This window comes from Lepidochelys kempii, chromosome 3 (genome assembly GCF_965140285.1).
Source record: "Lepidochelys kempii isolate rLepKem1 chromosome 3, rLepKem1.hap1, whole genome shotgun sequence".
Classification (NCBI taxonomy): Eukaryota; Metazoa; Chordata; order Testudines; family Cheloniidae; genus Lepidochelys; species Lepidochelys kempii.
Window position 1 is genome coordinate 133,810,541 of NC_136382.1, and position 27,151 is coordinate 133,837,691.

At 41.4% G+C, this 27,151-nt stretch overlaps 2 protein-coding genes across 4 annotated transcripts in view; one reads left to right on the forward strand and one right to left on the reverse strand.

Annotated features, from left to right (window-relative positions):
- Positions 1-2,028: 2,028 nt before the first annotated feature.
- Positions 2,029-26,951, forward strand: NTPCR (nucleoside-triphosphatase, cancer-related). 3 transcript variants are annotated; one of them, XM_073338099.2, is made up of 5 exons: positions 2,029-2,188; positions 5,916-6,078; positions 7,010-7,106; positions 11,820-12,029; positions 25,931-26,951. In XM_073338099.2, the coding sequence occupies exons 1-5, from the start codon at positions 2,071-2,073 to the stop codon at positions 25,952-25,954; spliced, it is 612 nt and encodes a 203-aa protein (XP_073194200.1). In that variant the 5' UTR covers positions 2,029-2,070; the 3' UTR covers positions 25,955-26,951. The 3 variants fall into 3 exon arrangements, with proteins under 3 accessions (XP_073194200.1, XP_073194199.1, XP_073194201.1); XM_073338098.1 differs by lacking the exon at positions 25,931-26,951 and adding an exon at positions 17,584-18,898 and having other exon boundaries at positions 2,031-2,188; XM_073338100.2 differs by lacking the exons at positions 2,029-2,188; positions 25,931-26,951 and adding exons at positions 2,325-2,521; positions 17,584-18,898.
- The window catches only part of PCNX2 (pecanex 2), a 224,881-nt gene continuing 222,761 nt past the window's right edge, over positions 25,032-27,151 (reverse strand). Inside the window, exon 34 of the mRNA XM_073338102.2 lies at positions 25,032-26,137. Coding sequence (XP_073194203.2) covers positions 25,964-26,137 — 174 coding nt within the window. The 3' untranslated portion in view covers positions 25,032-25,963. The remainder of the gene's footprint in view (positions 26,138-27,151) is intronic.

Consider the following 27,151-nt stretch of genomic DNA (forward strand, 5'->3'; position numbering starts at 1 on the left):
GCCAATTTAGACCCCATCATTTATATATATATATCTATATATATATATCTATATAGATATATATATAGTTGGGATTGTGTTTTCCAATGTGTGTTACTTAGTATTTATCAATGTTGAATTTCATCTGCCATTTTGTTGCCCAGTCATCCAGTTCTGTAAGATCCTTGCAGTCTGCTTGGGACTTAACTATATTGAGTAGTTTTGTATCATCTGCAAATTTTGCTACCTCACTGTTTACCCCTTTTTCCAGATCATTTATGAATATGTTGAATAGGACTGGTCCCAGTACAGACCCCTGGGGGCACCACTATTTACCTCTCTCTATTCTGAAAAATGACCATTTATTCCTACCCTTTGCTTCCTATTTTTTAACCAGTTACCAATCCATGAGAGGACCTTCTCTTATCCCAGGACAGCTTACTTTGCTTAAGAGCATTTGGTGAGGTACATTGCCAAAGGCTTTCTGAAAATCTAAGTATGCTATATCCGCTAGATCCTCCTTGTCCACATGCTGCTTAATCTCCTCAAAGAATTCTAGTAGATTGGTGAGGCGTGATTTCCCTTTTATAAAAACCATGTTAACTTTTCCCCAACAAATTATGCTCATCTACGTGTCTGAATTTTTTTTTTTACTATAGATTCAATCAGTTTGCCTGGTACTGAAGTCAGGTTTACCAGCCTGTAATTGCCGGGATCACTTCTGATGCCAATTTTTTAAAAAGGGCTCCACATTAGCTAGCTTCCAGTCATTGATACATAAGCTGATTGAAATAATAGGTTACAAACTAAAGTTAGTAGTTCTGCAATTTCATATTTGCGTTCCTTCACCCAAGAGTTCTGAACACCATCTAGTCCTGGTGACTTATTACTGTTTAGTTTATCAATTTGTTCCAAAACCTCCTCTAATGACAACTCAATCTTGGACAGTTCCTCAGATTCATCACCTAAAAAGAATGACTCAGGTTTGGGAATTTCCCTCACATCCTCAGCTGTGAAGACCGATGCAAATAATCAATTTAGTTTCTCAGCAATGACCTTATCATCCTTCAGTTCTCCTTTAGCAGCTTGATCGTCCAGTGGCCCGACTGGCTGTTTAGCAGGCTTCTGATGTAATTAAAAATTGTTTTGCTGTTACTTTTTGAGTCTTTGGCTAGTTGTTCTTCAAATTATTTTTACACTTCATTTGCCAGAGTTTATGCTCCTTTCTATTTTCCTCACTAGGATTTAACTTCCACTTTTTAAAGAATGCCTTTTTGTGTCTCACTGCTTCTTTTACTTTGTTTAGCCACAGTGGCACTTCTTTGATTCTCTATGTTTTTTTAATTTGGGGTATACACTTAAGTTGAACTTCTATTATGGTGTCTTTAAAAAGTTTCCATGCAGCTTGCAGGGATTTCACTTAAGGCACTGTACCTTTTAATTTCTGTTTAACTAACTTCCTCATTTTTGTGTATTCCTCCTTTCTGAAATAAAATGCTACAGTGTAGGTCTGCTGTGGTGTTTTCCCCACCACTGGGATGTTAAATTTAATTGTATTATGGCCACTGTTACCAAGCAGGTCAGCTATATTCACCTTTTGGACCAGATCCTGTGCTTCACTTAGGACTAAATCAAGAATTGCCTTTCCTCTTGTGGGTTCCAGAACTAGATGCTCCAAGAAGCGGTCACTAGTCTCTTCTCATTTAAAAGTGGAGAGACACCTCCGATTACAGGAATTTGGACAAGCAAAGGTGTTTTTTGAGTCTACAGATGGCAATAGGCAGCTAAGCGAAAATCGCAGTATGGGCCTAACTGCCAGTGAAATGAAGGACTTCATGTTTACACAGTTTTCTCAACAGCCAAAAGGGTTCTAAAAACTCACTTGTTCTTGTTTAATAAAGGCTGAGAGTCTCATGTAACTCTAGGATTCTTGCAGCTGGGCCTCTAAGAAAAAACAGGACCCAGCAGGAGAGTTGGCAACAGCCTATTGATCATGAGGCGTTGGTAAACAAACACCAGGCAGTCCCCAGTCCCTTACAGAGTCTAGCAAGCAAAGGCTCGTTTAAAAGACTCTCAGCCTAGCTCTAAGGCATGACCCAACATTGCCTACAGCGCCCCAAGGGAAACTCCTCATGGGGGTGCCCCTCAGGGCCAGGCTCCCGCTCCGCACCCGCTTTTCCCTCGGCCCCACCCAGGAGAGAAAGGGCAGGTGAGCGCTGAACTTCGCCTTTGAGTCTGGACAGGCCCCTGCCCGGCGGGCGCCACGTCAATAACCAGCCTCAAGAGACCCGCTCCTCGGCAGCAAGAGCGCGGCTGAGCGACAGACGCCAGGCCGCTTCTGGAAAAGGGGCGGCGGCTGCCGCGTTGCAGGCAGCCGGGAGGCGAGCGGGGCCTGCCGGAGGAGGAGGAGCCGCCGCAGCAGCAGCCCGGGCCCTTGCCACAGGCTCCGGCCGCCCTTGGCGCGCGCGGGGGGCGGGATCGCTGCAGCGCGGCCCCCGGCCCCTCACCATGGCCAAGCATGTTTTCCTCACCGGACCCCCAGGTAACCCGCGGCCCCGCCCCGGGGCTTCTCCTGCAGGGCGGCGTTGGGGCTCGCAGCGCTGGGGGCCCCGAGCCAGCCCCTGTTGGCAGCCACCGCCCCGCCGCGGGCCCGGGGGAAGAGCTGCAGCCTGCCCCGGCCCGCCCCGAGTGTCCCCTCCGAACCGGCCTCCCTTGAGCCCCTGGGAAAACTTGCCCCCGTGTTACGCAGCCCGCCTGGTTACTCCCTTGCGTCCCCTGTGCGTAGATGCACTTCCCAGCCAGTTCAGCGTGGTACATTTCCAGATGAAGTGACACCAGTCTGCGTGACAGGTTTCAGAGTAGCAGCCCTGTTAGCCTGTATCCACAAAAAGAAAAAGGGGGGACTTGTGGCACCTTAGAGACTAACCCATTTATTTGAGCGTGAGCTTTTCACGTTCTCTGTATGTATATATATGTTCCATTCTGTGCACCTGAAGAAGTGAGCTGTAGCCCACGAAAGCTTATGCTCTAATAAATGGGTTAGTCTCTAAGGTGCCACAAGTCCGCCTTTTCTTTTACCAATCTTAATGCAGTTTAAACTGGTTTGACTGCGTTTGCACCACTGTAACGAATTCGGTCATTTACACTATTGCAAAAACCCTGCCCCTGAAGAGCAGCCATTTCTCTACTGGATTCTCAACCTGGGGCAGTGTAAATGAGAGAGGGATATTTTTCTTTTTCTTTAAGTTTTGGTAATTACCTTGATTTCTCAAATTCTCCACTGAAACGCCCGACAAAACCCTTAAGCACAAAAAAGTACAAAAGCTGTGTTTGAATTCATCCAAGTATCAGAGGGGTTGCCGTGTTAGTCTGTATCCACAAAGACAACCAGGAGTCCGGTGGCACCTTAAAGACTAGCAGATTTATTTGGGCATAAGCTTTCGTGGGTAAAAAACCCACTGAAGAATTAAATGACCTGGTTACAGATTTAAAATCTATTTAGTTAAACCAGTGCGACTTGTCTCATGTAGATAAGGCCTCCGAGTGACGAGGAAGCTGATACTGCCATACTAGTAATTTTATTTCGATTTGAATGCTCACTGTCGTTTTGGCTTCATCTGTGCTACAGTTTCCTCTGCATTGTGACCTGCTGCTGATTCCAGTGAAGCCAGCTGGAGATTTGCCAGAAATATTGGCCCCTTAGAAAACAGTTTTTTAAAACTGTTTGTTTATTTAGGAAGTCTTAACAGATTCACAGATCCTTGCCATGTAAACATTAGAGACAAAACAATAATCATTACAACAGTGAGCTTTTGTTTAGAGAAACATTAGATAGTAATAGAATCATTAGATTTCTCTATTTAAGAGGGTGGTGCCATATTACAGGGCGAGAACCATCATACTGCAATCAGAAAACAATTTTTAAGCACAATCTTAAAAGCCATTGGTTTCTGTGAAAGCTAATGCTGGTTGGTGAGGATGAGGCATAACTTTGTGAGGAAAGGAGTACTTGTGGCACCTTAGAGACTAACCAATTTTCTTTTTGCAAATACAGACTAACACGGCTGTTACTCTGGAACTTTGTGAGGGACATTCTTCTTCATTATCTATTTTATTTTCTGTGCAACCCACCAGAATACGTGCATCTCATTTAGCCACTAATCTCAAATGAATGGTCTTTGTTAAAAATGTCTGGTCTCAGGTTTTCCAAAAAATTTAAAGGGATTATGCTTTTTTTATAGATTAATATAATAGTTATACAAAGATAATACATGTGATTAGTGAGAATAATGAAGTACAGGTATTAATCTCATTAATTTCTCATTCTTTCAATGTCCATTGCAGCTGTTGCAAAGCTGTGAACTGCAGAAGTAATTACTAAAACAAATAACAGATTAGAAAACTATGTTTAGCATGGAGCATTTTTAACATAGAGTATAAATCTCTCTAAAGGGACAGTCTAAAGATGTTTAGAGTTTTACAAATTGGTTTGAACTAAGTTCTGTCAAAGATAGGCATTTACGTTACTCACCAGCATGATATGTGGCTGGTACAACTGTGTTTTAAAAAAACCTCTTACCTTACCTAGCCTAACCCCGTGCAAACTGTGATATAGATTAGACCGGTATCTGAAGATAAAATGACTGCAACCTTTATTATTTAGATAGGGAGTTCTATGGGGCAGTCTTTTTGTTCTGTGTTTGTACAGCGCCTAGCACAAGGGTGTCCTGGGTCATGGCTAGGGCTCCTATGCATTACAGTAATACAAATAATAATTATGCTAGTATGCTTGTGCTGTACAAGACATGATAGACTATGGGCCAGATTTTTTAAGGCATTTAGGCGCCTAAAGATGCAGATAGGCACCTATTTGGATTTTCAAAAGTGCCTATAGCCCAGATTCTCAGAAGCTCCTAGCTTCCATTAAATCATTTAAATCAAAAGTTAGGAGCCCCAGTAGCTTTGAGGATCTGGGCCTAGGTGTCTAACCCCTATCAAATTAGGCACCTGGGCAACTTTTGCAAATCCCACTAGATGCCTGTCTGTGTTGTTACACACCTAAATACCTTTAAAAATGTGGCCCATAGTCTCTGCCTCCAGGAGTTTAAAGGCCTACTCTGCCAGATACTTGACACTTTTGATCCATAAATAAAACTGCTTCGACAAGACAGCTGACTGGTATGATAAAAGGGATGAAATAATGACACCGGATTTTGTATGAGATGGAGGTAAATTTGAGTTTAAAATAAGAGACAGCCAAGAGGTGTATTTTTGATGAGGCCTGGAGGGACACTTCCATTGTAGGATTGGAGAGAACCTCTGGAAGACTGCCAGCATTCACTTAGAGGAAGAGGCAAATTAGATACAATCTGTCCTCCCCTGGTGGGGTATGTGGTGAGAAGGATTTCTAGATCCACTGTGGGATGGATTATCTTCCCTTCTGTTTGTTTAGAAGTTTATTCCTTTCATTAGAAGTCCTTTTGTCTTCTAGGGCCTGATTTTCAGAGGCAATGATCTGCGCACTTACCTCTCCTCTGAGGCCAATGGGAGCTGCAGATGCTTAGCATCTGTGAAAATCAGGCCCTTAGGGAATACAGTTATTTTTAACCATTTACTCTATAGATGTGATGAACTCTGACCTTTTTGCCAACAAGAGAACAAATGGCACTGAAATAAAGGGAGGCTGTGTATGACAGAGGCCTACAAACCTTCAAAATGTAATGTGAAACCTGACTTCTGTTTGTTCTTTTTTCCCCTCTCCAGGATAAAAAGTTTTAATATTTGGAGAAATCAGAATCAGGAAAAACATCAGTCTGTATAAAATGTGTGTAGCCAGCTATCTGTCTGTCAAATGTGATTGCTGCCTCAGAATGGGCAAGTTTAAAACCAGGCTTTATGCTTTGCTTGCACTAATAATGGGCACTTCCTTATTTTAGGGATTGGAAAGACGACATTGATCCAGAAAGCCACTGAAGCCCTAAAATCCTCTGGGGTCCCTATTGATGGATTTTACACGGAGGAAGTCAGAGAAGGCGGCAGGAGAATAGGATTTGATGTCGTCACTTTGTCTGGGAGACGAGGAACTTTATCTAGACTTGGGTACTGCTGTTTTATAGATTAAGGTGGTTCTTGCTTTAGGGGCAGTCCTGCAAGCCCCTCCATGCATTAAATGCCCCTTGAAGTAAGTGGGATTTCCACACACAGAGGGCTTTAGGATCACGTTCTTTGTCTGTTTGATTCTCTGGGTCTGATTCACTGTTATCCTTCACTTTATGGAGACATTTGCATCTCTGCCAAGTTAACCTAAAAACCTTACCAACTCAGAATGGTCCTCCAGCTTTCCACTGCTGCAGAACAGCAATTGAACTGGGTCCTCTGACTTTAGAATGGGCTCTGAGTCCCTGTAGAACAATAGAACATGCAAACTGGTTTCATGATCCCAGACACTATTTTTTTTTTCAGGTTGGAAGGAAAATAACTTGCTTCCTCCAATTACTTTCTAAGGGACAGACCTGATAATCACGAATCAAAGAAGATAAGTTCAGATAAGCTGTCTACAACAAGCTACCAACTGTCCCATAAATCCTATAACTGGGTTTTTAACTAGGCAGGTATTTCAGATCCCCATGTGGAAGGTCTAAAATACATACGAGCTCAAAGTCTCTCCTGCTTCACTGGACATATTCTCAGCATTTAACACTCCATGCAAAACTTTGGCCTCTTCACCCTGTTATCTGTCTTTCTGAACAATGTTTAATACCACATTTAGATGACACTGTGAATAATCTATGATAGTGTCTATATACTAGGAGGAAAAGCTGTATATTTTCTGTTTTGCCATCTGCAGCATATCCAGTATATGGTGGGGTTTTTTTGGGGGGGACAGGGGGGAAGAGTTGAATTTTAAAGGAAATCTGGCTTATTAGATAACCACTTCTATCCTCACATAGCTAAAGGTATTACAGCAAATTGTCAATATGTTTGTGGTTCATATTATTTACAGGGTGTTCTTTTTTTTTTGTAAATTCAGTTCTGATTCTTCTACTGCAAGACGTGAATATCGTGTTGGACAATACATAGTAGACCTGGTTTCATTTGAGCACTTGGTGCTTCCTGTGCTGAGAAATGTGAGTATCTTATGAAAGCTTCTGGAAAGCAAGTACAACAAACAGAATATTATAAGAAGGCTTGATAGGTTAAAGTTGTTGGGTAGCGATAATGACTCTTGTTTTTAGATTTGGCTGTCCTGCACTCACTGCAGGACCTGAAGGGGGTGTGGGGAGCGGTTCTCCTATGATCTATGAGACTTTCAGGAGATCCCTTTGCCTCCTCAAAACCACTCTTTCTGGTCCCCCATCCCTCTGTCAGGATGTATCTCGTAGAAGCACAGTGTTGCTGTTTTTGTTTGTTTATCACTGTTTTCCTTTTTAATTAGCCTTGTTTCAAGAGACTTACAAACTTGTTACATCTTCAGTTGCTGATAGTAATGCTGATAGTAACTTGAGGATCTGTCTATTGCTGCTTTTGGAGCACTCTGGCTGCATCAGTGTGGGACCTCCGTTGTTGTATTTTAATTTCCATTCTAGGTATCATCTGCTCAAGGCACATTCCATTGGAACAAGTGTTGTCAACATAGGTTTAAAGAATTTTCACCATCAATCCAGATGTAGTAGTGTAGTAGTAGTAGTGTAGGTCTGGATTTACAATTTCTGTTTCCAGGCTCCACTCACACAGTAATGGGAACAATGTTTCTTCACTTGAAATTTATTGCTGACAAAATTTGCACAACCAGGTGTTTGAAGTGTAACACAATGAAATGGCTTAATGCCTCCAATGCGTGTGTTCCTTTGTGCTCCATCCTCTTTCCTTCCCTTCGCATGCTATCTGAAGTTTGTTTGAATCATATGTGAGGTAGGTAGGTGATAATACATCCGATATTGTGCTTGTAGTGAATAATAGATAATGTCCTTACTGGAATTGCCGCTCTCCCACCCCTCACCCTGAAATTAAACTAGAACAGATTTTTTTGTCAGCATCTTCAAGTAAACAGTGCAACAGCTGCTGAGACCATTACCAGAGAAATCCTTTTGATGGTGATTTAACTACATTGCTAAAAGCAGGTTAGGCTAGGGGAGAAGAGAATTTTGCAAGGCACCTGGAGAGGACAGGGAAACAGAGTGGGTAAGAAACTAAGATGAGTTTGAGGTTTTTTGCTTATCTAACACTTTGGAGAAGGAACAAAAACATAACTGTATGGCAACAAAGAGGATAGAAGGACTGTAAAGAGGGTAGGAGGACAAAGGGGAGAGACAACATTAATAATATTTACAGATTTAGATTTTTTTCTCTTTTTTTAATTTAAAAATGAAACCTCACTTATAGTAAACTTAATGTCTGGGGAAAAGATCTCACTAAACAAGGGCTGCACTTTGTATGCTTATAAAGGATAATGTAACTGTGATTGTTTAATAGTCAAAATTCAATACAGATCTTACTAAAAGGAATCAAGTAGCATTCACTTTGCTCACAAGCATAATGGAGCTGTGTGTATGTCTGAAAAAGAATCAAGAGTAGAAAGGAGTTGGAGAATTGGGATAGGGCCTCATCCTGCTCCCATTGAAAATAGTAGCAAAAGTCCTATTGATTCAGTGGGAGCAGGATCTTGCCTATAGGTGGTACAGAATGGGAAAGGAATAGTGTTACAGGGAAGGAAAGCATCAGATTGGAATAGGAAGAGACCAGTGGAAAGTAAGGGTAGGTGAAACAAAGTAGAAATATAAGAACTAAAGGGGAGGACAGGTATTGTAGAAAGGTGGTAAGCTAGTAGAAATATAATAACACAAATAATCTCAGATGGTTACCAATAAATCTACAAAAGAACTATACTATAAGGTGTACTGCACTATAAGGTGGGTAGAAAGTTGGCTAGATTGTCGGGCTCAACGGGTAGTGATCAATGGCTCCATGTCTAGATGGCAGCTGGTATCAAGTGGAGTGCCCCAAGGGTTGGTCCTGGGGCCGGTTTTGTTCAATATCTTCATAAATGATCTGGAGGATGGTGTGGATTGCACTCTCCGCAAATTTGCGGATGATACTAAACTAGGAGGAGTGGTAGATACGGTGGCACGTAGGGATAGGATACAGAGGGACCTAGACAAATTGGAGGATTGGGCTAAAAGAAATCTGATGAGGTTCAACAAGGATAGGTGCAGGGTCCTGCACTTAGGACGGAAGAATCCAATGCACCACTACAGACTAGGGGCCGAATGGCTAGGCAGCAGTTCTGCGGAAAAGGACCTAGGGGTGACAGTGGACGAGAAGCTGGATATGAGTCAACAGTGTGCCCTTGTTGCCAAGAAGGCCAATGGCATTTTGGGATGTATAAGTAGGGGCATAGCCAGCAGATCGAGGGACGTGATCGTTCCCCTCTATTCGACATTGGTGAGGCCTCATCTGGAGTACTGTGTCTAGTTTTGGGCCCCACACTACAAGAAGGATGTGGAAAAATTGGAGAGAGTCCAGGGAAGGTCAACAAAAATGATTAGGGGTCTGGAACACATGACTTATGAGGAGAGGCTGAGGGAACTGGGATTGTTTAGTCTGCGGAAGAGAAGAATGAGGGGGGATTTGATAGCTGCTTTCAACTACCTGAGAGGTGGTTCCAAAGAGGATGGTTCTAGACTATTCTCGGTGGTAGAAGAGGACAGGACAAGGAGTAACGGTCTCAAGTTGCAGTGGGGGAGGTTTAGGTTGGATATTAGGAAAAACTTTTTCACTAGGAGGGTGGTGAAACACTGGAATGTATTACCTAGGGAGGTGGTAGAATCTCCTTCCTTAGAAGTTTTTAAGGTCAGGCTTGACAAATCCATGGCTGGGATGATTTAATTGGGGATTGGTCCTGCTTTGAGCAGGGGGTTGGACTAGATGACCTCCTGAGGTCCCTATAGAATTCTATGATTCTATGATAAAAAGAGTACTTGTGGCACCTTAGAGACTAACAAATTTATTTTATTTGAGCATAAGCTTTCGTGAGCTACAGCTCACTTCATCGGTTGCATCCAATGAAGTGAGCTGTAGCTCATGAAAGCTTATGCTCAAATAAATTTGTTAGTCTCTAAGGTGCCACAAGTACTCCTTTTCTTTTTGCGAATACAGACTAACATGGCTGCTACTCTGAAGTAAATCTACAGGGATCTCATTAATATTTTTGTAGGGACTATGGGACAGCAGCATATGCCAGATAGTCAAAGTCCTTTTTTGTGGACGGTTTGTAGAAATGGCAAAATATATCAGATGTTAGTTTTTCAGAGTCCCAAGGCTCCACTACAGTTTGTTGGATTAGCCTGCTTTGATCACAGAGCGTCTTGAAACTGGTATACGCTACTTTACATATTTGTGTTAGACTCTATGAGCCAGCTCCCACTGTCTTCACCGGGAAAGAGAGTGGATGCTAAAGTGGGCTCTGTTTGGGGCTCTGGAAACATCACCTGAAGGGACTGGGGATTCTGTACAAAGTAGAAGCTCCACTTCTTAGCACTTTTCCAAGTGGCAGGTACTGACTTTTCAGTTCACTGATCTGTGAAAGGGTTTTAGATAAAACTACCCCACTCTGCAGGGACTCAGATGTCAGTAGGGACTCAGCTCTGAAAGGTTTTAGGAAGTATGTTATGTAGTACATCCATTTTCGTAGGAGCTAACATTTTCTATCTTCACAAGGGACAATATGGTGACTGGTTTCTCCTTAAGTTACCTTCATATGTGGTGTCTGCACTTATTCGTGGATTAACAGTGAAGTTTTGACTTGCATTGATTTGCTGCTTGCAGACAAATAATAGAACTTGATTTTTCAGTTAATAGCCTCAGAAGAGGGTGGTGAGCTCACTTTCATCTAGTCTGTAGCCTGTCAGATTTCTGTACTCGATTGGTTTATGTGCCATCTTAAAAAATAGTTGTGAAGTGAATGGATGAAGAATCAAGCTCTTATACTACCAATGGCATGCATACCACAGTTTGGAAACCCCTGCCCTAATTATAAGTGTATTTATCTGTTGACCCATGAAAATTCAGGGTTTTGTGGGTGCAGTGATGTGAATGCAGCTTTGAAAATCTAGTGCCCCTCAGACTTAACTACAGTAGCTGGCATGCAAAAATACTATCACATCTTTGCCAAGTGGTAGCAGATGTTGAGGCCTTGCAAGTCAGTTTCCTTGGGAGAAGCTATCAGTAACTTGGAGTCTGAATCTGTTCTTATTGTAACTTGTTCTTTATACTATATACACCAGTCCTTGAACAGAGGTGGTCACAAACCACAAAGCAGACATTCTCCTCTTTCTAAAATCTTAGCCCAAACACGAATAACTTGTTCATAGGAAGCAACTCTTCACCAAGAATTGACTCTAGTTAGGGAGATTAAGTTGGAGAGCAAACTCTACTGCTGTTTCCAACAGCTTCCCCCCAAAGGACCTACATCACAAAACTAAAAACAATGTACTACATCTTCAAGATTCTACGCTACTCACATGCTAAGAAAAATAACATGTAAAATTGTATGACTGTGCAATCAGGTGATTGCTGCCCTAAAACTGCAAATCTCAGTCAAGGAACTGAGTTGGCTCTTCCTTTCTTCCCATCTGGGATCCTGTTGCTTTGCTAGGTAACAGGCTGGTTGGCTGCTGGCATCCTTAGGAACTGGGATGACTGGCTTTTCTGCCCTTATGCTCCAGCACTGTTTCAAAGAAATGTTACTCCTGAACTGACATTTCTCCCACAAAGAAGAGTGGCTCTTACATCAGTCTTGATTTCTTTCTGCTGTTTAATCCATTTGTGTATCATTCCTATAGGTCGACCTTGGCAGTGACACAGGGAAAAAAGTGTACGTAATAGATGAGATTGGTAAAATGGAACTCTTCAGCCGGTCTTTTATTCAAGCAGTTCGTCAAACTCTGACTGGTTCAGGGACCACAATTCTTGGAACTATACCAATACCTAAAGGCAAGCCATTGGGTCTTGTGGAGGAAATAAGAAGTCGGAAGGATGTTATGATGTTCAATGTAAGTAATCTCTGATACCTGTAAGGAGCCTTTCACCTCTAGGTCACCAGTGTGAATCTGGCTGGCTCAATTTGAATGCTATCAATGGATGCCCATTGGATAGCCCCAGTGAAATGAAGGCAGTGCTCTCAGTTGAGTTCTTAATGGGCAGATGTTCACATCCCACACAAAAAAAGCACACTGGGCACTTTTGTTGGCAGACTCTTACCAGAGAAACTAGAGATTGAATGAATGGGTCTGTTGAAGGAATATTAGTATTGTTGTTTCCAGTGTTCCCATCACCATGGTGTGAAAGTGCCAGACCAGCATTTATTCATTCTTTCAAGGATAGTTCATCTTTGAAAATTGGCCTGCAGAACCTTTGCCACCAATGATGATATGTGAGAAGAAAAGAACCCGCCTTGAAACTGAGCTCATTTTGAGTTTGCAGGATTGGTAATTAGAGGAGAAAGAAGGCTTTTTTTTTTCTCCTTGTAAATTCAGCATGCTTTATCCGGAGTCATGGAGACATAATAACATGGAACCCATTGTTACAACACTTAGTTTTCAGATAGGAACTGCACTTTAATACCCTGCAAATCAAGTGTCGACAAATTCTCAAATCCTTATCCTAACAGTTATGTAGTCTCTTTATAGAAATACCAGTTTAAGAGGTTTATTTATTAAGCATCCAGAAAGATGCTAAATATTTAATAAAACAAGCAAAAAAAATAAAATTTAAAAAATTGGTCTCTTCCCTTCAGTTTAATTTTGGTTGATATTTATTGAAACTAGCACACAGAATTAGACCATATTTCCCGAACAGAACAATATATTCTTATGAAATATAAAAATTCAATAATTGTGACTTGTCAGAAAATTAATATGCATGGAGAGAATGTTTTAATGCAATACACCATACAAGTAGATACTAGTGTATTGTAGATTACTATATTTTGTGAACATCGTAATTAAGACTGAATGAAAGATGAAAGAAAAGAAGTCATTATTTTGATGCTGCTTTATAGGCTGAATGATCTTATTTAGTGGTGCTGTTTTAAAATACATAATGAAAATGTCTGCCTTACTGAGCAATGGAGCTCCCCTAAATATTTACTTCTGTTGTCAAATGTTATGTGATTGTGTGAAATTATACTGATGGGATGGGATGGTCCTCCCCCTGCCCCGCATTGGAAATATAACTGTGTCTTTACTAGGAATGCCATTGACCACTTCTGCATCACCTAAGAATCAGTGCCCTGTATCTGCAGCATCAATTATGAGTTATCCATCACCATCTTCACCTGCTAGTCATCAACCACTATATGCTTTAATGTCTGCTCACTTTAAAACCCAGGAAAGCCACATTTCTTGTTGGTAGCAGGCCACATCTTCCTCACTGAATATCACAGCGTCACTCATGACATCTCCACCTATGTCTCAGCAGACTTCTGGACACTAGGCCATCTCCATTCACTATTGAAGTCAATTGGAATTTTGCTGTTGCCTTTACTGGGACTAGGACTGTAGACAACTGTATCACATTCTCTGAGAAAGTTGTCAGTCTGTTTACATTGCTAGGATCATGATCTACAGTTATTCTCGTTCTGATTATGGAAAACTGCTTACTTAATACATTAGCTAAAGCGCTGGGGATGAGGAATGTAACAAACTGTGATGTTCCCAGGTCACAGGGGCCTAATGTACTGAAGCATCATCTAGCAGGATATCTGCCTTGCATGTTAACATGAATATATTTACCTGTTCATTCCCTGCTGGTTCAAATTTGTGCATGAAGCAGGAACCGAAGCTGTCTGTAATGATGCAGGTGTTTCTGCTGGCTACTGTAAGCAATAGATCACCGTCTCCATTCGTGAATTGCCATAACATGGGGGAGGACTTGGAGTGCCCCTGCAGCCCTTGCACAGCCAAGCAGTGTCAGCCATTTCTTGCGGATTCGTTTTTGCCTTCCAGTGTACAGGTAGACAGGTAACTCCAGACCAGTTTGGTCCACCTTGGTGACTTCTTGTGGAATTAGGCTGTGTGTGAGGAATTTAGCATAGTTCTCCCATGTCCTCTACTTAATCTTTTAATAGGAGTTCCAGTGTCCAAAGCTGAGCATGCAAAGGGTGCTGTTCTTTTGCTTGCACCACCATTGTCCTCTTGTGACCCAATCCTCAGCTGGTGTAAATGGGTGCAGCGCCGCTCACAGCGGTTGAGCATCTAGCCCTTAATATTGAACGTATTACCTCCTACTGCACTTTGGGATTATTGAGTATGAAACTCCTGTGTAATAAGAGTGGTTTTATATTGGTGGTGGTATTATTAATTACTTCTTGTAGTGTAGCGTCTAGGAGCTTTAGTCCTAGATCGGGACCCAGTTGTGCTAGATGCTGTACAAGCACCGAACACAAAGATTGTCCCTGCCCCTAAAGAACTTGCCTTCTATTGTTGCACGGCTCCATCTTTCTGAAGAAACTAAATCTTCCCAGTGATAATGCAGGATGGTTCACCCTCACTGCCCATTTCCCTAGAACTTTTCCTTTATAGGCTCAGTATTATACATAGTATAGAGGCCCAGGTTATACTCCGAAGCTGGCTTGCCTCCATTTTCTCCTTAAACCCTTCCTTTTGCTTTTGGAAAAATACAGTAGTGAAGTTTGGGTTTCCAGCTGTCTTTTTAAAAAGAACAAAAACAAGAATCCATAGTAGGTTTCAGTGTAGAAAATATAGCATCATCATACAACCGTGGTGCAAGACCCACTGCATCACAGGAGGTTAGAAACCAGAGGCTACAGAAAGTTAACGTCTTTAATTATAAATGATGCATGTTCTTTTCCCTGATATTCAGTCAGCTTCTGTATGACATGGAGTAAGAGTGTTTATGGACTGTTAATACATCATCTTTATGAACTGTCCATATACCATAATTCTACATAAATTCAGTTTACTAGAAGTATATTTTTTTACTAGTAGAATGAAAAGCACCCATCATCAGAGGTGTATTTCTAACCTAGAAAATCATCCCTCTGAAACCTGACCTTTTTCTAAGCCCCACACTTATGCTGTTTTCTGAAAGCAACATTTCTCCCTTTTCAATTTTCACCTTGTCCCTTCTGTCGCAACATTTTCGTGGAGAATTTTTTTTTTTTTTTTAAAATAACAAAACACTTCCTTTTCTCTGTCTTCAGCTCTTGATATAGTTATCTTGCATTTGGTTTTTGTGGCATCTGGTAACTACATGTCAAATCCTATTTGTATTGTGCCTAGTAAAATCAGAGGTACCAGGCACAAAATCATTAAAGTCGAATGCCCGAGATGTTCCTGATCCATCTGTGTCAGTTTATTTTGATAAAAGTATTGAGGAATATGGATTTTTTTGTCCGCTTGTTTCCCCTGTTTCTTCCTGTGCTCAGAAGAGAAAAGGGCTCCAAATAGAGATTTTTTGCAAGCTGATCTTTCCCTGAGCGTACTTGTCTTTTTATTGGGATAATGGACCTCATAGTGTTCTTGCATGTTTGGAATCTTGGTGCGGGTTCCTTCTATCTTACGCAGATGCTTTGTAACAGTGATGTTCACAAACACTTTCAGCTCTCTGGATATGAATATAAATACTGGCATTTCTAATATATAACATAAGCATTGGGGTTTTTTGTTCTGCCATGTTGTTGTCTGGAAGTCAGCCCACAACTTGGGTCTAGACCATCTCTAGAGGTTAATAAGAGCAGAACATGAGAACAAAAAGTCTTGCAAAATAGCCATGAAGATTTCCCAATCTGTACAATATGCTTGCCAGTATTCTCAGTTTAGAAAATTTCTTGCTGCATATATGTACATAAAAGCTTTGGCTACACAGGTATTTTACATGACTTGAACATATGGATATTGCTATTTTAAATGTTTGGCGGATCACCTGAAAGTCAAGATAATGGGTGAAGTCAAGAGGTTTACTGTGGGACCATGGCATCTGACTTACCTGTGTTGTTCACTGTACCTTGTGTCCCATGATAAATACCCTGTAGAGTGATTGCACTTTTGAGTGCCTCGCTCTCTGTGTGTTTGTTACTCAGAATGTTGGTCAATAAAAGTAACATTTCGAAGACTTCTTCCCTCCCTCCTGTTTTCCATGTCTCTTTTTCAGTTGCCCATTGTTGTATCTGTTCCCTGGAATTAAAACGGCCTGGATGAAAGTACTATGTCAAATTGCTAACTCTCTCTCTTCAGGTTCACAATGTCTGTTGCCAACAGTTACATATGGCTTCATTTATTGTATAGAGTAGTAGATTGGGACATTACCAATACATTTATATGTATAAAAAGAATATCCAGAGTTACTCTCCGTTTCAGCATTAACTGTTGTATCGGAAGGAATATAGAACCTCATGGTTCAGAGCTTAAGCCAATTTGATCTTCATTTACGGTGAGAATTTACTGGAGGCAGATAATCCCACATCTGCCTACTTTGGGGTTTCTTGCACCTGCCTCTAACGCATTTGGTGCTGGCCACTATCAGAGACAGGATACTGGACTAGGTAGACCATGGCCTGACCCAGTTATTGCACTGACGTACAAGAGGTGAAATCCCGACCCCACTAAAGTCAGTGGGAGTCTTGCCATTGACTCTAGTGGTACCATATGTTACCCTAGGTCTCCACTTGTGCAGGCACAAGTAGTTTTGTACATGTACATCTGAAGTGCAAACACTTGCATGTGCACAAGTGCTAGACCTCGCCCTCACAAAACCCAACAGTTATACAGGCATAAGAATTAATCAGCTCTGGTGTTTGCACTTTCAAAAGACTCCTAAACTTTGTGAGACAAGGTGCATGAGGTGATATTTTATTTCACAAGCTTCTGTTAGTGAAAGACACAAGCTTTTGAGTTTGCACAGAGCTCTTCTTCAGGTCTGAACCTGCTTGTCTTTTACCAACAGAAGCTGGTCCAATAAAAGATATTACTTCACCCACCGTGTCTTTCTCTAATAACCTGGGACCAACACAGCTACAGTAACACCTAAACTTTAACTGGTTTTTGAATTCTTTTGAAAAAAATTCTCCAAAGATTCTGAGAAACCCAGGTATCTTTGCATCAGAGCAGTGTTGCATAATATTCGAGAGCTTGTTTTAATTCTTCGCTGCAGGGGTAGTTGACACGAGTAAGTCATCCTTATTGAAATATTATCCTATCAAATACTGAAGGCAGAAAAACCACTACTATACAGTATGTGAATGATTTAAGGTATCTTGAAAAGCATTTCTAGGAATGGAGAAAGTGTGTGGTCGCTGTTTTGAATGATTTTTGTCAGTCATTCACAAGTGAATAATCACTTGTATTTGCAGTACTTTTAAAGATTTATTCTAACAGTTTTACATAGGTTTCTGGGTGTATCAGATGGGGGTCGTCTGTTTGCTGTAGGTAGCAAGAGGAAGCAGATGTTTCACAGAATTATTCCTCTCCCAATATGGAAATATATGCTGGACTTGATTTAAAAAAAATTCAAATGACAATGAGATGGTTATTTAAAGCATAAACCAAATCCTAATATGTTAAAATTTTGATTCCCCCCCACATCTAGGTTACGAAGGAAAATAGAGACAACATTTTGCAAGATATTGTGACAACTGTGCAGAATTGCACAAAATGAAGACCATTTCCTTGTTTGTAACCATAAGCTCTTATATAAGTATATTGGAGGGCCCAATCCTACTCAGGCCTGGGGCAACTTTACCAGTGTCTTTGATATGAGGAGGATTGAGTCTGTAGCACTGTAAAATGTGAAAATGAGACGGTGGGCTTCCATGTGTTTTTGTCTGTCATTTGCGTAGAATTTACTCAGTTCACAAGGTTTAAAAAAACCCTCATCCTGGGATCTGAAAGTCAAGCAATTGTTTCTGATTCCAATTATAGTAGCGCAAATTCAATTAACTATTAAATTCAATGGAACTATTGATTCAGCCCCTAATCCTGCAACATATGGTGAGGGTAGTCTGCTGTGCCTTCAGAGACGCGTTAAAGTCAACAGAGCTCTGCGCAGGTCCCACAGTCCTCCAGCACACGACACATTGCAGAACTGGGGGCTGACATGTGTGTAACAGAACGTAGTCAGAGCATAATCTTGCACAATCTGCTTTGTGCATTATCGCCACCACTGACACTGACCCTGGGCTCCTACCGCAGTGTGCCTCAGCTAACTCTCCAGTGTGCCCCAGCAGGGTCAGCATTATAAATGATGATGAACAAAACACAATAGCTTGATTCTCACATCCCCGGATAAGTAAACTGAGCAAATGTGATCTGAAATCCTAAGACAAATACATGATATAACTGGACAATTGTCATTTACAGTGTTGAATTTTAGAGAAAATATTAACTTTAAGTTGCTCAGACAGTGCTTGATAGGAATGCTGCCTGCTCTCTATTTTCACGTTTTCTTTTTGCCAAAAAAAAGGCTTCAGGACCCTGGCTTTCTTAATAAAATCTTGACAGATGTTTTTCATAAAATGTTTAAAATATCAAACATTAGACTTAATGCTGCATTTGACTATCCAAGTTTAACAATCCATTATGGCTTATTGTTGCTTAATGATTTCTGTTTATTTCCTTTTGCAATCCTGGGCATGTTTTTTGGTTAATGATGAAGCAAGAAATGAGAGTATTAGACAACATATATCCCCAGGAAGTTTGTAAATGTGTTTAGGAAAAAAGCATTTACCACTTAATCAGTCTTGCATGTCATAAACTAAATTTCCAGCCAGGTGTACTTTTGTTCTCATGCAGCGTAAAGAGTTTTCTACTTCAAAGATTTAGGAATGGAAAGGACTGAATTCCTTCCTTTCTTGTGGAGTGTAACAAATGTTAAAATAAACACGTTGGTTAAAGGCATATGGAAACCTGCATTGTAGTTAGTCATTTATTTGTACACCAGTTCATAGTTACACTCTAATAGCAGTGTGTGTTTATAAAGCCAGGTTCTGACAACCCTTTTGCTATGGTACAGGAGGCTGTGGGAAGCATGCAAGGAGGATCCTTCCTCTTCCTCATACCCTGTGCAAGGGTCTGTTAGAAGTGAGTCCTGCCGTGGGCTCCTGGAGGTGCACATCACCACCAAAGGGTTGGGGCTAAGACCCTGTTCTTAGTATGTACGAGGGAGGGAGAATTCCCCCCAGAGCTCCCTGTGGGCTTGTGCAGCTCTCTGCTACCCCAACACAGGGCTGTGCCTTAAAGACATATTTCAGAGTAGCAGCCGTGTTAGTCTGTATCCGCAAAAAGAACAGGAGGACTTGTGGCACCTTAGAGACTAACAAATTTATTAGAGCATAAGCTTTCGTGGGCTACAGCTCACTTCATCGGATGCATAGAATGGAAGATATAGTAAGAAGATATATATATATACACACACACATACAGAGAAGGTGGAAGTTGCCGTACAAACTGTAAGAGGCTAATTAATTAAGATGAGCTCTTATCAGTAGGAGGAAAAAAAACTTTTGTAGTAATAATCAAGATGGCCCATTTAGATAGTTGACAAGAAGGTGTGAGGATACTTAACATGGGGAAATAAATTCATTGATTCCATAATTAAACATCAGCTGTCTACATTAGCTAGGAACTGTGGACAACTCCAAGCTATCGCTTAAAATACTGCTGTTGGGTGATCCAGTCTTCTCCAAGAGTAAAGTGTTTAGATGTGCACCTTACCCTGAAGTTCAGCAAATACTGGCTTTGTCAGAGCTGAGAGTTAGAGCGAGTTTCTCCACTATGAATAGCCAAGCCCTTGTCCTCAAGCGCTTGACTCTAGGGAATTGGTAGATATGTCTACACTGCAATTCAAAACCTGTAGCTGGCTTGGGCTGTCAGACAGCTTAATTGCAGTGTAGATGTTTGGGCATGGGCTGGCACCTGGGCTCTGGGACCCTCCCACCACGCAGGGTCCTAGAGGTTGGGCCGCAGCCCAATCTAGAACTCTGAGCCTGGACATTTTTTTGAGAAAGGGTGTGACTTTCCCTCTCTTCTATAAAGAGAATGGACAGAACCTTTGCCAAATTTACCAGCTGCTTCCCCCATCACCTCTCTCAGCTGGAGACTCTAAGAAGTTGGAAATCCTCTGATTAAATAGTGTTTTTGTATGTAAAGTGAAATGAGGAGCCAAATCTGACTTGCTGAAGCTCTTTACCCATTACTCATGCTACCTTTCAAGAGCCTGTTTGCTTTCATAATGCTATAATATCCCAGCTGTGCAATTGGTGTTAATATAATTGTCCTCTAGCATTACTGATCCTTCTTGCTATTTTTTTTTTTACTTCATTTTGTAGAGTTGTGACACTGTCTTATGTGGTTGTAGAGTACCTAGTATAACGGATCCCCCCCTCCTAAGGGGGACCTTTTGTGCACTTTACACTGCTATTAATTTTTCCATGATAAATGCTAGCTAAGCCATCTGTCAAACCCTCTTAGCATTCAGACACCTCTTGCAATAGAAGAGCCCTTTATTTTACTGCATTCTCAGATTTACCCACCTCTGTACATATAATCCCTCCTTTCCTGGTCATTGATATATAGGGTCAAATTTTTAGCTATACTTGTGTGTGTTCCAAACCGGATGCACACAAACTTGTGCAATTAGAAGTTTTAGCTGGCAAGTGTTTGCATGTGCAGTCTTCTGTGTGCGCACACAGTGGTCCAACCAAAAAATATACCTCCTAATGTGGGTGTAACTGCACTTCTGCACCAATGCCCCGTGGCTTCTAGCACTTACACATAACTAACTTTATTCTGAAGATAATCATGGGAATTTCCTTCTCAAAGTGAATTGGGAAAGAACACTGGTCCTCTTTGGTAGCAGTTTTCTCAAACTGCCCAGGGAAAAATCCAGAAGGGTTGGTGCCTAAAGTTCGTTTTCCAAGTCCCTGTTCAACCAACAAGGTTTCTTGAGTTACAGCTGTATTAGTGGTTCGTACTAGCCATGCTAATTAACAGGTTATCATGCAAAATTTATAATATTACACTTACCATATCCCCAAATCTGAGTGGTATAATACTGTGCTGACAGAGGACATTCCCTATTACTTAATCCACACATTCCACTGTCTCCAACTAGTGTGAGTGTTTCCTCCATTAATTCAGGTTAGAAATAAGGCACAATTCTTTCACTTAAATGGGAATAGGTTACCAAAGGGTCTAGTGGATTCACCATAATTTGTCCTGGGCTTAAAACCCATCCTACTGAAGTCAATAGGAGTTTTTCAGTTGAGTTTATGGGAGCCAGATTGGGTCTCTTTCTAAAAAACAAAACAAAACAAAAAACGCAATAGCACAGCCATAAACTATGAGCTTGATGTAGGGGATACTGAGTGAAAATCTCTCACTCGTGTTATGCAGGTGGTCAGACGACATGCTTTTAATGGTTGCTTTTGGCCTTTAAATCTAAGTCAGTCCCAAGGTAATGCAACGTGCCTGTTTCAAATGTTCAGTAAGGGGGTGAGAAACGAATGGTTCCAAATTAAGTTCCGCTCTTATGGTACCCCACGTTCATTGTAAAGGCAAAAATGTATTGCCTGGTCTCACACGTGCAGCCTATTTGGAAAGCCTTAAGAGCACAGTGACAACTAGAGCATTGACAATTTCCCTGATCAGCTCATTTACCAACAGCAAACACTGTGTGACGATAACCCTCTGATACCGCAGCAAGACGCCTGATGACAATGTTACTGCACCTGCATGAGTGCCTATTTTGTTTAAGCTCGAGCATCAAGGACATTGTTGGCAAGGAAGTTTATAACAATTCCAGCATAAAACAGTGCAGACAGCCTGACATAAATAGAGGCTGCATTACTGAGCATGTGTCAGCCAGTTTTTTACTCGTGACATTTGGAAAGTCAGAGAGGGGTAAGTCTTTACCATTGGACCTGCTGCAGAGTTAATAATAGGGCTAAGAAATATCAGTCTTACAGAATTAAGTACAAGTAACAGTAAAGTGCCCTAATTAATTATCAGTCTCCCTTTCCTGGAGCGGGATGAAAATGGCACTAATTTGGTAGTTAAAAGGAATAATTTATTGACAAGGAGAGGGTTATTACATGCTGACAAATTTCAGTATTTATTCAGATGTCCTAAGGTGAGTTTCTTGGTACATCTAATCCTGACCCTGACTTACACAACCTGTTTACCCAAAGAAAAGCAGGCTGGAGGTAGACTGAAGTCAGACCAAAGAAGCCATTTCCCCCTTCCCCTATCCTCAGAACCTAAGCAGATGAGCTATGAATTAAACCTCGAAGACGCCCAAGAACTTGATGACTACAAGGAACTCTGAACAGTTCCGACATGGAGAATGGAAATCACACTGACCTTAAGTAGGCTTGACAAAGTTTGTCCCACTCTTGGATGTAAGTGTATATTAAGTCCTTCTGTTTCCTACCGACTGTACAATCAGATAACTTTTATAAACAAGGCTTGGGGTCTGCCAACTGGTGACCAGATGCTAGGGTGAACATAACTGATTTAGCAGCCCCTGGCTGGTTTCACTAATGTTGCTGAAGTAATTGATTAGATACTCTGGGCAGATTCTGACCTTATTTCCATGAGATGAGCGCCTGACCTTTACTGCATGACTTGAGCAAGAACAAATTAGTGAAAGAATAAAATAGGTTTAAGGAAACAAACCAAGAGAGGGAAAAACAGTTAATCTGAGGGCTAAAATGGGACTAGTTCTGCAATGTTCACACTTATTTTACCATATACCCCCACTGCTCCGCTTTCTCGCTCAGTCCTGAGACGTTATAAGGATCCCTCCACTGCTTTCCTCCCACTTTGATCATCAGTAAAATGTCACCTACCCAGGCTCCGTACAACACTCTGACTATTTTTATCTTTGCCTATAGCTACGGAATTTGGGGCTAAGGCTCTCCAGGCAGATCAGTGAATGGGGTGGTGCCATCATTCCCTCATCACTGATGGTGTTTCCATAAAAGCAGCACATACACTGATTGTGCTTGGAGAGTGGGAGCTTGTCTTCCTCAAAGGTTGATGCAGTTGCCTATTAAGCTGGGGGTGTCCTACTCAAAAGCAGCAATAAAGGATTCACCTGGCAGCAGATTGGCTATCCACTGCTGCATTGCATGGGTCATAGCAGTGCTGCTCTCCAGTATATCCACCACATTTTGGAATTAGGGGAATGACCAGTGAGCAGGCTCCTTGCTACACAGCATGTTGAGTAAGTGACTTCTTGCCCCTGCTGTATTGGAAAATTTCAGCATGTCACCCAATATTGATGCGTTGGGATCATGCAATATATATTTAAAGGTGCTGGTCACAGCCATCCTCCAAACACCACTGTCGCTGCACACTCTTAACATGTAACACAGACAAACTGCTCAACCGTAACAGCTTAGTCCTATACAATCCTGGATGGATATTATCCACCGCAGAACCTCAGAGTTGTGAACACATACTGGAGGTTGTTCGTAACTCTGAACGAAATGTTATGGTGGTTCTTTTCAAAAGTTTACAACTGAACATTGACTTAATGCAGCTTTGAAACTTAACTAGGAAGAAGAAAAATGCTGCTTTTAACCATCTTAATTTAAATGAAACAAGCACAGAAAGTTTCTTTAACCTGCCAACTCTTTTTTTAACTTTCCCTTTATTTTTTAGTAGTTTATATTTAACACTGTACTGGCTTTTTTTTTTTTTTTTTTAGTGTCTGCTGCTGCCTGATTGTGTACTTCCAGTTCCTAAGGAGGTGTGTGGTTGACCGGTCAGTTTGTAACTCTGGGGTTTGTAACTCTGAGGTTCTGCTGTATAATCTATTTGTAGCTCATCTAGCTCCAGTGTTCAGAAAAACAAGACAATTACCAAAAGTCATTCTTATTCAATAAAAACATCCACCTAGACCCCAATTTCATGATTCCCAACAGAGCATCTTTGATTACGCTGTGGGCACTATTGCTCACCTTAAATACACTGACGATATAAGTATTCTTATTGACAACATAGCCAACATGGTCAATACAAAGCTACGGGCTGTTGTCTCCGAGAATACCAGTAATGCTTGTTTTTTGTAATTGTTACTGTTGGGAAAGTTTAACATTCCTGCTGTTCACCCAGCCAAGATATTTCAATAACAGTTTTAAAACAAAAGAAAAATATCTGCAACGTTATATATAGGCACGAAAAGTAACTGGATACTTTGACAAAATCCTCCCCTCCCCCCAATAGGCAGTTGGGATTTTTTTTTTTTAACAACTAAAATGTGTCGGGATAAAGCCTGTTGTGAGAGGCCTGGGGACCCTGTGCTTGGGGGGGTAGGAAGCCGCCTTTATCTGCACACCTGTGCAGCAACAGGTTGGGATTCATTGTGAGCACTCTCCTGGTGCACAGGTGCATCAAGAGGACCTGGTCTGTTGGCTTGAAATAGGACTAGAAGCCTGGGCTGTCCTCTGGTGCAGCAGCACTAAAGCACATGCTCCTGTCACCTTGCCCCATCCAGGCCCTGTGGACGCAGGATCTCTCAGTGGTGCCTTCGAGGCCAGCACATTCCACTTTCTCCCGTGTGTGGCCATTATGAGGGAGGGCAGGATTTTGCCCATAATGTTCAGAGCTTTAGCACCAGGCTAATTTATATTAAGTAGTGGGAGACAAAATGTGGATTTCCAAAGCCTGCAAATCAGCAAGTAAGTAAACAAATATGACTGAAAAGAATGACAATTGCTGCATCAGAGAGTGTACTTGGCTCACTTATTTTGACCAGTGTCGTTTAGGTTTTTGGTTTTTTTACAGTATTGCATATAGATGCCATGGTAATGGACAGGGTCTGTGAATGTGAAGGCAACAAGTATATTGTGTAAAAGTAACGAGAGCTCACTACAGCATCGCCTATTCAATCTTGCTCATTAAGTGGGACGAGACAACCTGGTTTTGTGTAGAAAACCACCATGGCTGTGGATTAGCATGATAAGTATTAGACAGGAGCTGCTGTAGTTACAGTAAAGAGGAACATTGAGACACCAATAATTGTAAATTGTTTAATTACAAAAAAATGTATGAGCATGTGTGTGTACATACTATAGTACATTAAGGATTTGTTTTAGCCTCTTGGCTTCAGATATAGGCATGCATTCCTGTCAACTCAACAGGAGTGCGAGATCACATGTCAGAGCAGTCTTGTATATAAAACTGCTCTATTTGCAAATAAGGAGCACCATATGCTTTGTGAAGGCTTTCCATGCACTGGCTATACTTGTTCTCAAAACTTGTCTTGTGGCAATGTGTAATCTATCTCTTTCATACAATATTTCAACATGGCTGCATGCAGTATATCTTTGCCTATATTAATATGTTGCTATATGTAATTACCATCTGCGTAACACTAAAGAAAAGGAAGAATGAGGCTTGCCCTTAAAAATTCTCAGATTTAGCTCTAATGTTACAGTGTGTATTGTACTATCCTATTACATGTTCTATTCAGAATTTTTCTTTGTGATGCATTATGTATAAAATGCCAATTATTTAACATGCAGTCCTCTTTTTTGTTATGGCAGGAAACAGATGTCTGTGTGCTTTTCGCTGAGTTGCATTAAGATCTTCCACTGCTTTCACTTGCACTTCCATGCATGCTTCTTTTTGAGCACGTCCAGATTTCCACCACAAGTGGGTCAGCACCGCTGCAGGGGGAAGGATATCAGGCAGAGTTTATTCATTGTTTTAGAAATGTCAAGAACCTGAGATGAAGTTGCACTGCATTTTAGGACATCTTTAAAATCTGTAAAGGTCCTTCCATCCCCACATGCTGAGCCTTTCTGCTGAAGAACATCTGCACAATGGGATTCTCTCTCCGAAGTTAGAAAAATAAAGGGGTTTGAGGTTTGTTGTTACACTTGAAATAACTGCAGCTGACTGACCTAGATGTGTTTTTCTTTACTTTGAAGGAGTACATATGGCCCTTGAACTAGGAATATTCCTCACTGCTCTTCTGAGAGGCTCTGTTGAGAAGCTGTGTCCTCCAGTGCCATATCCTCCTGGCTGGCTCTTCTACACTCCAGATTATGACTCTCAAAAATGGCATGGGCAGGACCTCGGTCTTTTCGCTGTCTTGATTTTGTAGCATCAGTCACTTCATAAGTCTCGGAGAACTGCTTAAAACAAAATGTAGAATAGTTTAGGAAATGTCTAGATGGCGCTTCATTTGGTTCTTTTCAAAAGGACATTTTGAAACAGAACCAGACAGATTTCTGGACTTCATACAGTTGTGTGTAATTTTGTGAGATTCACATTTATTTATAGTGTGAACTTCAGGGGCTAAAAAGGAATTAGAGAAGACCCCGGCACTTGTCCCTCTTCATGGGATAACAGCATAGTACTGCCCGCAAGAACAGACTACCAGATAGAGATTGTGCAGTTATACCTACATTGTACTGTGCCTGATCATGTTAAGGCTGAAAAGGATGCCCCAAATTATCCCTACATGTAATGAGTCTAATGCTGCTCCAACTTCACGAGAAGACTTCCTGTGCTAAAGCAGCGGGTTTAAATAAAAGCCTTATTTCACATCACACGCTGGCATGTAGCCACATTGACTGCAAGAGCTCACTTAGCGGCTGGCCAGGCAAAGTGCTCAGCTTAGCTCTCATGGCTTCAAAGGGAGTTGAGAATGGTTGGCAGGATCCAGACCTTAGACGGTAAACTCTTTGGGCAGGGGTTGTGTCTTACCTGTTTGTGCAGTGCCTTGCATGTCTGTTGGTGTTGTAGAAAGACAAAAAATAATACTCGCATAAGTAAGGCAAGCAGTAGGCCCTTGGTGAATAATGCTCAGTCCAGTTGCTGCTGGAGATCATGGCAAAACTCATTGCCTGATCATTCCATGATGCGGTTAGGATGAAACTAACTTCAGGCATGGACAACCTGGGTGTCTTCTGGGTTAATAAATTTTTATGCTGTGTACATGAGAAACCAGACTTGGTCTATCCATATCCAGTGATTTTGTCCTAATGACAACAAATCAACTTACTTGGTTCCATTTGGTAATGCCAAATGATTTAATGTTAATTATGCCCTCAATCTCTCATTGGATTTGCCAAACCGCTTCACGTCTAAGGACTGTGATTTTATTTTACCAGTCTGGAGGGTCTATATTGAGGATGATGGACTTC

What these genes read in the sequence shown, in the direction of transcription:
- NTPCR (XM_073338098.1), top strand. Translation starts at nt 2,071, where the DNA reads ATGACCCAACATTGCCTACAGCGCCCCAAGGGAAACTCCTCATGGGGG. An exon ending in ACCCAGGAGAGAAAGGGCAG is followed by an intron (nt 2,189 to 5,915) that starts GTGAGCGCTGAA and finishes TCCTTATTTTAG; the next exon opens with GGATTGGAAAGACGACATTG. An exon ending in TGCTTCCTGTGCTGAGAAAT is followed by an intron (nt 7,107 to 11,819) that starts GTGAGTATCTTA and finishes TCATTCCTATAG; the next exon opens with GTCGACCTTGGCAGTGACAC.